The sequence below is a fragment of the Tenrec ecaudatus genome, chromosome 16 (genome assembly GCF_050624435.1).
Source record: "Tenrec ecaudatus isolate mTenEca1 chromosome 16, mTenEca1.hap1, whole genome shotgun sequence".
Classification (NCBI taxonomy): domain Eukaryota; kingdom Metazoa; phylum Chordata; class Mammalia; order Afrosoricida; family Tenrecidae; genus Tenrec; species Tenrec ecaudatus.
The window spans coordinates 88,751,713-88,764,481 of NC_134545.1; the positions used below are offsets into that span (position 1 = coordinate 88,751,713).

Here is a 12,769-nt window from a genome sequence, read left to right on the forward strand (position 1 = left end):
AGGCACTGGAAGATAGTGACTAGACTAAACTTTTTAGGTCTTCCTATTGCGGGCGGCTTTCTGCCCCTGACAATATGATGTGATCTGTAGTCTGGGTCCCATTAAATGAAGCCTAACATGAAACTAAAGGCAAAACCTACTTCTTAGTAAAATCATTTGAACTGGTGGACTGAGTTACACCTGAGTTCTGTACTTTACATGTATGACCAAAGAGAGGTGTCACATCGGAGCTGACTTACGTATGACTGTCCCAGACCCTCCAGCATTCCCTTCCCATGGCCCTGGACACGCCAAGGTTCTGGACGGTACGGTTACAAGTAGGTGGAGCAAACATCTACTCGAGTCCCTAAGAGACGCATGGAGCAGAAAGACCCCGCTCATCCACACTGAATGTGTCCTACCTACGAGTGAGGCCCAAGCCAGTAGGATTTCAGAACTAACTGCTCTCATGGGCGCACAGATCTCTTCCTGTACACCAGGATAGAATGCTGGGTGTGCTTCATCCTCTAGGCGGGGGCCTGTATTTTATACACAGGAATTACCATGAATCTATAAGGTAAAAATGTAATCTGCTTCTGTAACAAGTAGTTACACAGTATACTGCCGTGCACACATGAAACATTAGATTCGAGTGCAACATTATGAGAGAGAGAGAGAGAGAGAGAGAAAACAGACACCAGAAATATAAAGTATTTATCAGGCACACTTACTGGGGTATGAAGAGAAAACTTGCTGACAGAAGAACAATCCTCCAAATGCCAAATACCAACTTCCCCGGAAGCTGTGAGTGTCTATAGGAGTAATGAGGATAAAAAAATTAATTTGAAGACAAAAACTCTTCTATAGAAGCATTTTTTTGGTTTTGTTTTTAATCATTTTATTGGGGGCTCACACAACTCTTATCATAATCCATATATACATCCATTGTGTCAAGCACATTTGGACATTGGTTGCCGTCATCATTCTCGAAACATTTACCCTCCGCTTGAGCCCCTGGTATTAGCTCCTTTGTTTCCCCTCCCTCCCCTTCCCTCATGAACCCTTGGCAATTTATAAATCATTATCATTTTGTCATATCTCACACTGTCCGATGGCTCCCTTCACCCATAGAAGTATGTTTTAACCCCTCTATAGTATGTCCATTTCTTTGATGATTTAGTATAAAAATGTGCTTGGCTCTGTGAAATGTGATTAGCATTTTGAGGTCTGCAGGTGTTATTAAACAAATATTAACTATGACATTTTAGGCAACTTGGCCAATTGGTATTGCATAACTCCTAAAGTTTATGTTCTACATCCTATGTGGCTAATTCTGGGGTCTGACATGCTTGTGAGCATCTATCTAAGAAACAATAAAGGGGCCCCTGCTCACGAAATGCTCTACAGGAGAACGATGAAGTTTCTACTCCTGTAAAGAGTTACAGTCTCTGCGAGCCTCGGGCACAGTTCTACTCTGTTATCTCCAGGGCCACCATGGGGTGGAGTCAACCGGGTGGCAGTGAGTTTGGTTGGTTTGGAGTTTACTCAACAGGAGTAAGAGAGAAAGAAGAAAAGCAAAGATTCGGCCTAGAAAGTAGCCTATAGGACTCAGAGTCCACGGCGTTCCCTAAAGTGGGAGATGCTGCCCACCGATGCCGGGAGAGTTGGGCAGATCCGGGGGCTGCACTCGTAGATACCGACGCTCTTTGCTGGGTTATGGGATATAGTTCAAAAGGGTTTTGTTTTGTTTTCTAACAGAGGGGCAACAGACCAAATGCGTTTGGAAGCCTATGGACTATACAAACCATGGCCTTGTATTCCCTGAGATCAGAACCAGCTGTCCCCAGCCGCCCCCACTGGTCATCCAGATCAGGGCCACATTGGAGGAGCCATTATCAAATGGGAGGGGAAAATGTGGGACAGAACTCATATTCATAAGTCCAAACTTATTAAAACAGCGGAGACGAGAGACCTCCCCAGGCCTGTTGCCTTGAGATCTGCTCTAAACCTGGAACCCAGACCATCCCTTGAGGTCATCTTTTAGCTAAAGAACAGACTGTCTCATGAAATACAAGAACGGGACCTCTGAGCACAGTGCTCCTTTCAAACCGCGTCCAGAGGTATGAGACCGAATGGTCAACGGCTGCTCTACAGCACAGATGAGAAGGGAGTAGGGGCGGGGACTATATGACTGGAAACAGCACTGCCTGAATGGAAATCATGAGAATGCTGATAAAGTTTGTGCAAAAAGACACCAGTGTCACTGAACAAGTAGTGCAGAAATCGCTAAGTGGGAACCTGATTTGCTGTATACGCTTTCACCTAAGATACAGTAACACATGTTACTGTACAATGGCTCCTACGACCACAATTGTTTGGGCCATTTTTCAGAAGACTCACTATTTTGAAGACCCAATATGATGCTGTCATTCCAGCCGAGGAGTAGATTCAGTGATGGAATTCATGGGCATCTATTTCCCATTTGCATTCCTTTGCTCAGGGACGTCCAAAGCTACCCAATTACATATGGGCCGGGGTTTAAATTAGAACACATTTCATCTTTAAATTCTACTGTGAACCAATAAGCCAGTGCTTACCAGGAAGTGAGTGTTTGCAGGCTTGATAAAGTCAATCACCTGAAAGTTCCCTTCACAAGCAATTAGGACTTCATTAAAGACTGGCTCCTCATCAAACGTGCAAGTATAGACAGATCCCTGTGAAACACACCAAAAAGAAGGACAGGGAGGGGGAGAAAGAATTTTAAAAGGAAACAATATATCTGCTGAATGTGTAGTTCAAATTTTTCCCCTCCTAAATAGTTATTGCTAGCGAGGCACTGTGTGGGAAGAACAGATGGGAAATCAGAGACAGACTCGCGAAGATCTTCACCGTGAGAAGCTTAACATCTCGATGCCTGATTCACTGGGTGACTCATTGACTTCTTCATGCACTTTCTCAGCAGAAAGGGCTTTCTTCTCGTTGCAATCCCAGACAGGGGTATTGTAAATCATAGAACATAACAAAACTTATTTTCCCCGAACCTCAGAAAGGATGTCCACTTATGTAGACAATATCTAGTCCTGACGACGAGGGCATCAAATTGAAGCCACGAGCCAGTCCTCTGGAGAGAGAGAAGGCTTTCCCTCCTGTAAAGATGGAAAATCGCAGAGTCCCCATGGAGGCAGCTCTGCTCTACCCGACAGGGTTTCTGTGACATAGAATGGACTTGATGGCCGTCGGTTTGAGATTGTTGTTGGGTTTTGTTTTGTTTTGGATATATACAACGTTGGGGAAATACGAAAAAACAGAAAAGTTGTTGCAAACCCAAAATCAAACTCACGTGCCATGGAATCGGACTCTATGAAACCTAACACCAGGGCCTGCATGGATTTCTGAGGCTGTCAGTCTTCACTGCAGCAGGGAGTCTCACCTTCCTCCCTCAGAGCTGCTGGTGAACTTGAACTGCTGACTTTACAGTGACCAGCCCAATCGCTACACATTATACCACCCAGGTGTCTCAAAAGGTCTAAGGATTAATTAACTCCTGCCATGTGCAAGATACACCACGACAAACACAAATTTTAAAAGGAGGTGGTGTGGCCAAAGCTCTCATTTTATGGCTTGTTTATCCAGTCTTGGCTTCCCACCAAATCACTTCTCAAAAACCCATCCCGCATGGCAGTAGTTAAACAACATGCAAACATAACAAATGTTACTGAATTGTCCAAGTGAGAAATATTGAAATGGCAAACAATTTGCTACATATCTATTATACACACACACACACACACACACACACACACACACACACACACACACACAAAACCTTTAAATTAGTGTCTCCACCCAGTCGCTGTGATGTTTATTGTAAGGCCACTTGACCAGAGATAAGAAGTCTGCTTTCTAGAGTGAAGAAGACAGAGGACACAGGGAATCAGGGTAGAAATGGGAGCATGTTGACACTGTATGGGGATGACCAGCAAAGTCATTAAACAAGCTGGGCATGTGGCTGAACGGAAACATAACTCTCACCTAAACCACAATAAAAATATTTCTTTAAGAGATGGAAGCTACTTCAATCAAAGTCATAGGGGAAAAGGCAAGGCGGAAGGGAGGAATGTGTTAACACATTAGCCAAAGGACATGTGAATGGAACCAGCAAAAGCCATGACATAAGAATAAACACCTGGTTTCCTTATAAATAAATTGCAAAATAAAAAGGAGAGAAAGAAAGTCAAGAACTTCAATGCAGCTTAAAAGACACAGCTACCAAAGCCAACATGTGGACCAATTTAAGATGGTCAATTAAGCAAATAATAAACAAAAATAAAGCAAACAGCAATGCAATTTGAGACAAATGGGGCAATGTAGTGAGGGGATCTCTGAGTGGAAAGTGAGGAGGGATAAGACTGTGTGCTGTGGTTACCCTATTAACAGATTTGAGGGGAAAATAATCCTTTTTAATCTTTCATTACATTAGGGGGTTGGCAAGCATTTTTATAAAAGGCCAAATAGTAAACATGTCAGGTTTTTCAGTCTATAATTAATTATAGTGCAAAGCCAGCCATAGATAATACACACATGCCTGGTGTATTTATCGGTGTTCCAGTAAAACTTCATTTATAAAATCAGGCACCAGCAACAGGCTGGATTTTTACATGGGGCCGTAGCATCCTGACCCCTGCACTGTATTGAAAGGAGACCTGCTCGCACGCTGGGTTAGGGTTGGGTTGCTAACCACAGGGGACGTGGTTCAAATCTACCAGCAATACTGCTGGAGAGAGAAGAGGCTGTCTGGTCCTGTAAAGACAATCTCAGAAACCTGGTAGAGGGTCGATACAAGTTGTGTGAACAGAACAAAGGAATACACTCCACGGGTTACAACAAGAAAGGTGTGTCTATGGGGTTGTACCCTCTTACCATATTTATTCCATCTGCTTCCAAACCAAACTCACTGCTATCAAGTGGATTCTGACTCCTAGAGACCCACAGGACAGGGTAGAACTGCCCCTGTGGGTTTCAGAAGCTATTACTCAGTGGCTCTCAACCTGTGGGTTTTGACCCCTTTTGGGGGTCAAACAGCCCTTTCACAGGGGTTGCCCGATTCATAAGAGTAGCAAAATTACAGTGATGAAGTAGCAACGAAAATTTTATGGTTGGGGGTCACCACAACATGAGGAACTGTATTAATGGGTCGCGGCATGAGGAAGGTTGAGAGCCGCTCTTGTCACTCCTTAGGACAGCAGACAGTCCCGTTTTGCCTCCCCCCTGGCAGCTGGTGGTTTAGAAATGCTGACCTTGTGGCTCATAGTCCAACGTGTAACCACTATGCTACTAGGAATACATCCTGAGCAACTAATCAGAAAAGCTGGATTATAAGAAGAATGTAGCATCAGGATTGACGATGGCTTATTGACAACCTCTGCTATGCAGAGGACACACTTCTGCTTGTCTCCAGGCTTGCAGGCGTCAGCATGGATCACAACTCACTGTCAAGAAAACCCAAATCCTCCCAACTGGATCAGTACGTAACTTCACGATAAACAGAGACAAGGTTGACGTTGTCGAGGTTTGTGTCTCCTTGAATCCATGTGCTCATTGAAGCAGCAGTCAAGAGATCAAATGATGCACTGCACCGGGTAGACCTGCTGCACGAGGCCTCTTTGAAGCATTGAAAAGCAAGGCTGTCGCTTGGAGGACCAAAGTGCCCCTGACCCAAACCAGGCTGTTTTCCATCACGTTGTATGCATGTGAAAGCTGGACATCGAATAAGGGCGACCAAAGAAGAATTAGTGTGGCTGAATTCTGGTGCTGGTGAAGCATAGTGAACGTTCTCTCACCTGCTAAAGAACAGACAAGTCTGTCTTGGAGGCAGTGCAACCAGCGTGCTCCTAAGAGACAAGCATGGTGAGACTTGGTCTCACATACGTAGGGCATGTTGTCAGGAGAGACCAGTCCCTGGAAAAGGTGTATCGTGATTGCTAAAGTAGAGGGGCAGAGACAGAGAGGAGGGTCCTTGACAAGACAGACTGGCACGGTAGCTATAACAAAGGGCCCCAGTGTAAGAACCCTGGGGAGGTTGGGGCAGGACCACGCGGTGGTCTGTACTCTGTAGGTCGTGTCGCCAGGGGTCCGAACTGACTAGATGGCACCAGTGAGGTGGAAGCAGGAGGCTTGATTTCCTGGTTCTGTCCTACAGGGAGCATATTACCCACTCTTTCTGACCTCGGTGTTGCCACAGAGAAATCAGTCGGTCCATCTAACTGAAACCCTTTGGAAGGAATTCATTTTTTCTCTCTGACTGCTTTTAAAAAACAGAACAGAACAAAAAACGCCCTTTGTCTTGAGTTTAAAATGTTTACTTTGTTAAGTCCGAGGGTGTACGTCTTTCTACGTATCCTGCTCAGGACTCACGAGGCCGCTTGAATTGGTAGGCCCATGTTCCTAATGGGTTCTGGACAGTATCGCCTCTCTTCACTCTTTTCTCTGGGACTTCCATCAGATAGCTCTTAGAACTTTTCACGGTACCCGTCATGCTTGTACCCTCATGTCTACATTTCCGGCACGTTTTCCTCTCTGCGCTGCATTCTATGTAACATCTGACTTGTCTTCCAATTGTTTGCATTTCATGTGCTGGTGAACAAGTTCAGTGGGTTCTAAAGTGCTGTGAATAGAGTTTTCTGCTTTGAGAAGCTCCACCTGGGTCCTCTTCAGTTTGTTATGTTACTTTGTATAGTGTTTTTTTAATGCACCATAGATATTTTAAGTTTGTCGTTTGTTTACTAAAACAGTACAGTGTTTAATTCTGACAAGGACCACACCTGGAGTCTTCTTGTATTTAGATTTATGCTTAGACAGAAAATCACTAAACTTTGTTTATAATCTCAAGTTCATATAAAATTGCATCCAAAATTATTGCATCCAGCCAATACACACTAAGGGGGAGGCTAGTAGAAAACGATCAAGACAAAGACAGACACTGGGAGGATTCGGAGGTAAAGGCAACAATAGTGAACGCCATTACACACAAAGCCCTGCAGTGGCGGAATCCCAAGACGCCGTAAGTGGATGCAGACGGAATAGATGTGGAGAGGCACAAAGGACTGCACCCACAAGTACATATACGTTTGACAGAGGATATTTCTACATGTGTATTTACAAGATACTGCAGATATATCCACGGATGCAGGAGAACACTCAGAGGTCTGGAGTTCAGGACCATCATCAAAGGTGACAGCAAGGTCAGTTGGCCTGACGTCATCCACCAAGACAGTGTTGTACTGGGGTCTTAAATGCTTGTGAGCAGCCACCTAACGTGCAGCTATGGGTCCCTCCCAGCCTGGAGCAAGGCAGACCGAATGAAATCAAAGAGACAAGGAACAAGGAGTCCAAAGGAACTACTGGGCCACACTCACCCCAGCCTTAGCCAGGCAGAACCAGACCTAGATGGTGCTCAGCACCATTGCCAAATGCTCCAAAAGGGATTCACAATAAGAGGTCCTGGGTAGAGGGGAAGAAAAATGCACAACAAAATTCAAAGTCATGAAGAAAAAAACAACAACAGACTTACAGGTCTGGTAGAGACTATTGAGACACCTTCCCCTCCCTTAGCCTCCTCCTAGATTTTGGCCCTTGGGTTCCTTCAGGCCTGGAACTGAACTCATTCCTTTGGCACAACTTTGACCCAAACAATCGACAAACCTGAAAGGTGAGCGAGGACACATGGATTGCACTGTCCTTAGAACAATCAGCCAACAGGATGGGAAGGGCAGCCTTCGCCTTGGGATGAAAACCAGAAGCCAGGTTTCCCAGGCTTCAAGGTAGGAAAGCAGCATGAATGGAAACAGCAAACAAAAGAGGACATGTAAGGATGCTGACCCATTGTGGGCATTCTGATCCACGTCACACACACATGTAAAGCATGAGTGAATGGCTGGAGAGAAAACCTATTTGCTTCATAAACTTTTACCCAAAGTACAAGAAAAAATGTAAAATTGGCCTAACAGTATGGACTACTATTAATGTTGGCCTTTGAAGGTCATTTCATGAATGAGGAGTCCACCCACTGAGTTGGCATTTGTTTTCACTCTGCATTTACTGCCCCCGCCCCCTCTTCTGCTATAGACTCTGTATGTTCTTATAGTACCATGCTTGGCCCTAATCTCAGTCTGTTTGCGTGGGCTGACTCTACGCTGGACCCAAAGGCGGGCATGTGACTCAGACCTGGTTGATCAGAATTCGGACTCCCTGGAATAAGGTGACTCAAGTCTGTCCCGTGAGTCAAACTTCCAAGACATTTGTTCCAGCTGGTATCTTCCCACAAAGAGGACAGAGACACCTGTCATGTGGAGCTGCAGCAGGGAAGGTCCATCTGGCCACGGAGCCACAGAAAGAAGACAGATCCAAGGGATGGAAGGAACACAAGGCCCAGTGGCACCGTGGGAGCCCAGAGCCACTCATTGCCTTTCAGTCTCATGCACAAAACCCACCAACCAACAAAAGTCCCCTTGGCACTGGGGCTTGTCCGCTTTCTTCGCTCCTCGTAACCTAGAGCCCCGACGAGGAGAGTGCCATCCTGCGGTACCCTTCGTTCGTGTCAGACACCGAGGACCTTCGTTTCAGCCAAGAGTCGCATCCCAAGAACTTGCCACCTACCATACCTTCTGCGTTTGAATCAGCAACACTTTGTAATTGGGAGAAAACATCAGATGCTCCACGGGCTCTTCTAGCTCCACCAAATTCTCCACTTTGTAACTTGAATCTTTAATAATATAAGAATACACGAAGCCATCCTAGAGACCGAAAACAATGAGAGAAATGCAGAAAATCAGTCTCAGTCAATGCACAGAACATGCTGTCCCCAGCAGGGAAGCTAACGCTTATATATGACCATGCTGGTGTTTATTTCTGAAATCATCTCCTGGGCTTACATGATGTAGAATCCCCTGCCTTCTCACTTTTAATTAGACCGCTTTCAATCATGGCTCTGCTCAAGCTTTAATTTGATCTCTTTCCTGATACATTTTTCAACTATTTAAAATGTTAATAATTTCTTCTTTCTTTCAACTCCTGGAGCCTCTGTCTTCGGTGTCAGGCTCCTTATTCTCTGAGAGGGGAACACATGGAGCAGAGCCGGCTATTTCGACGATGGATAGCAATCTCCGTATTTCAAAGGGCAACTCGCCCCGGCGTGTCATTCTTGAGGGAGTGAGTATTTCTTATATCAATTAACGGCCGAGGGTAAGGGGGATGCCTATAATTTCCTTTGTATTCTCCTTTCTCTTTCCTCACAAACCATGCTGGGAACATGATAGATATTTGATAAAAATGATTGATTGATGGTCAAATATTTAGGATAATTTTACTACTCAAGAAGAATTTGAGTTAATTTTACTATTGTGAAGAGTCTTGAAGCCAAGCCATCTATTGTTTCTGTACCAGACCTCCTGCTGACGAAGAATAGGCCTTTGTGGAATGACTGCGTTCAGAAACCATGGTGACTTCACTAAACCCATCGCGTGGAGAAGGCAGTCCATTGCAAGGTGTGGACAGGGGATTAGAGACAGCGTGCTGGTGTCTGGGCTCCAGATTGCTTCTCCTTGGTGGAGATGCATCTCTCATGTGAAAGCCTTGCCTGCTTGCCCTCAGAGCCCGAGCTGTGACTCGTGGTGATGGAACAGGAAAGGCTAACAGTGGACTCCAGAGAGCCAGTCAGCATGTGATTTTAATGGAGGTCTGCAGCGCCAAATCATGCTTATAGCGGCCTGGAAAATAACCACACAATGATCCCTCTTCATAGTTTCTGAAGCTGTGCAGTGTAATGCATGAGAGCAGAGGCTTCAGAGTATGACATCGGTGGGTCCAAGTCCCAGCTCCTTCACTTACTTGCTGGTGACCACTGTGAGCCTCCGGTCCCTCATCTGTGCAAGGGAGAGCTCTATAATTCTTATGTTATGGGGCCTGATGATAAGGACCAGACAGAGAATCCAATAAAGCACTTACCATGGTGCCAGACAAAAGCAAGTACAAGTCCCAGAAAATTCCAAACCCACTGCCACCCAGTCGATTCCAATTCATAGTCATCCTGTAGGACAGGTAGAACTGCCCCTTTGGGTTTCTAAGGCTATAAATCTTCTAGGAGCAGAAAGTCTCATCTTTCTCCTATGGAGCAAGTGGTGGATTTGAACTGCTGACTGTGTGGTTAGCAGTCCAACATGGAGCCCACTACACCATCAGGGCTCCTCTCATTTGGAATAAGCACACTTACAATATTATACATGCAGGCTACATGGACATGAACCAGAGTCTAGCCTCCAGCTGAGAAGAGAAGTCCCATGTCTGACAGCAAAAGGCTCATGATTAAGGGACAAGTGGGGATGGGTTTGGGTACCTGATATAAGGTATAAGGCGGGGAGGTGGACTTTAAAATGATATAAAGGGACTTCGAGAAGGTTATGGGGTGGAGGGAAATGGAATTTTTAGATAATGGAATTTATGAAACATTTCCACAAATATTTTGAAACCCTCTTATATTTTTATTTGAAATAAGATAGGTAAGTGATTGGTTCATTATGCCGTTCTTCTTATTTTTAAGGTATCCTAACCTCTTCATAATTAAACGTTTTTCAGTAGCATCCAAAAAACATTATACAATATCTGTCCGAAACAGGGATCCTATACATAATTCATTATGCTAAACATCAACAAAGGAAAATGCCTATTTTCTTAAAAACAATTATGTTTAAAGAAAAAAATACATTACTATTCCAGAAGCAAAGATGCCTTCTTTCTGATATACCAAGGTGACTGGGCTGATAATATTTCCTCTGCCTTTTAGAAAAGAAAAACAAGGTAAGTCAGGTGACAGCTAGTGAGTCAAGAGCAGTCCCAAGTGAGCCCACTTGGCCTCACGTTGCTGTATTGCGCCCTCATGTTGATTCTGACTCAGAGTGAGCCCAGATGGCACAGTGCAACTGGGCCGTAGGGTTTTCTAGACCTGAATCCTCGTGGGAGCATATCACCAGCTCTTCTCCCCACAGAGGCCACTGGCGGGTTTGAACTGCCAGCGTTTGGGCTAGAAGCTGAAAGCTTAACTGTTGAGTCACCAGGGCTCTCATTCATGCGTTTCTTTGGAATCATTCTTACAAAACTCAGCCTGACTTTCGGAAAGGTGCTGTGAGGCCTTCCCAAAATGGCGCAGCCAAGGTTGCTCTTCGGGATCGCGGGAGTGGTTTCAAATTCGGGGGCACCGCTGCTGTGTAAACACGTCTAGAATTATATAGTAGATAGGTTTTCTTTCAGGAAGCACTGTCAGATGTTAAAATGGCAAAACCCAATCTGTCTTGGAAGTCTCCATTTGTTGAAAGATGGAGACATTGTTTGCAGTCTCTCAATTGCTTTGGACATGTTATCAGGAGAGACTAGTCCCCGGAAAAGGACATCGGGCTTGAGAAAGTAGAGGGGCATCAAAAAGGAGGACACCCTCAGAGAACTGACACAGTGGCTGCGACAATGGGTTCACACGTGGAGTGTTTTGTTGTGTGTGCGTCTGGTCACTATGAGTCTGAACCAGCTTGAGGGCATCTACAATCAACAACCCAGTGATTAAGTCCCAAATCGTGTAAGCGCTATTAGAAATGTGCAGGGAGCTTGGAAAATAGAAACATCGGTTTATTAAGTCATTTTGCAAATACAGCTGGGTGTCAGTTTACTCTGTTGTAATCCCTAGGGGTTGATTTTGGAGCCAAAATATGAGACAGACACAGATGACTAGTGAGAAAGACAGGCACACTCATTGGCAATTGGACAAGCACAGGATGTGGTTCTAACAACTGGATGCGCCAAAAGGAACTGCAGAGGGGCCCCTACTATTTCTGAAGGCTGGGTGCAAACGGGGAAGACTTCATTGCTGAGGAGCGTGTCACCAGCTGGACAAGAAGAGAAGGACATTCAAATGCCCAGTGGCAGCATTTGGCGAGAGCAGGGGGATGACGGGACATGTGAAGAAGCTCCAGTTGGAGGCGCTGCAGAGGCAGGACAGACGAGAGGTTGATATGGTAGAGCGTTCTCCATATTAGCACGGCAGATGCCAGATTACAGAGAGGGAACGCGAGTCTGAAGCACACGGGGTCAGAACAAAGAGAAAAGGGAGAGGCAGGCTGGGTGGGTGGGTGTGAAATTTCAAAGCCAATGGCCTCAATTTCATCAGTGAAGTACAACAATGAGTCAGGGAATGAGAGAAGACATATAGCAGCGAAAGCCTTTGCGAGGAGGTGGCGCTTGAGCTGGGAACCAAAGGCTTTCTGAAAGTCTGGTGACAAAGGAATGAGCCGGATGTATGTGTGTAAACTAATGGGAATCAATAACCACATGGGATCTGAGCACTCATATAGCATGTAGTAGGACATGGCATTAATGGTGTATATTGTGGGGGTGAGGTCAGGGTCAGATGATGGAGGCCATCGAAACAAAGGCAGAGCAGTCCTTGAATTGCAAGCATAAAAATGAACTTGACGGAAAGGAGGGTGAGTTGGCAGTAATGAGACAGATACCTGGCTTGGATGAAATGGAGACTGGGGTCAGTGACGTTAGTCTAAGGTTGCTGCAGAAATTAGGGGGTGTAGTAAGGGTGATTGGAGTGGAGAATGCTGTGGATGGGTTTGTGGAGCTTGCCTGAGTGAAGCCTTCTCACAGAGCCTATATCTCGCCCTTAGGTGGGCATTGGGCCCTATGATCCAGGCCCAGCTATCACCACAGTTTATTGGGCAGGAATAGACACCAGGAAAACAGG

The 12,769-nt window shown here is 45.4% G+C and overlaps 1 protein-coding gene across 1 annotated transcript in view; it reads right to left on the minus strand.

The window, feature by feature from the left end:
• CFAP43 (cilia and flagella associated protein 43) overlaps positions 1–12,769 on the minus strand; it is a 107,289-nt gene that overhangs the window by 72,098 nt on the left and 22,422 nt on the right. Inside the window, exons 7-10 of the mRNA XM_075533460.1 lie at positions 10,742–10,805; positions 8,640–8,771; positions 2,577–2,693; positions 711–791 (exon numbers count right to left, since the gene is read on the minus strand). Coding sequence (XP_075389575.1) covers positions 711–791; positions 2,577–2,693; positions 8,640–8,771; positions 10,742–10,805 — 394 coding nt within the window. The remainder of the gene's footprint in view (positions 1–710; positions 792–2,576; positions 2,694–8,639; positions 8,772–10,741; positions 10,806–12,769) is intronic.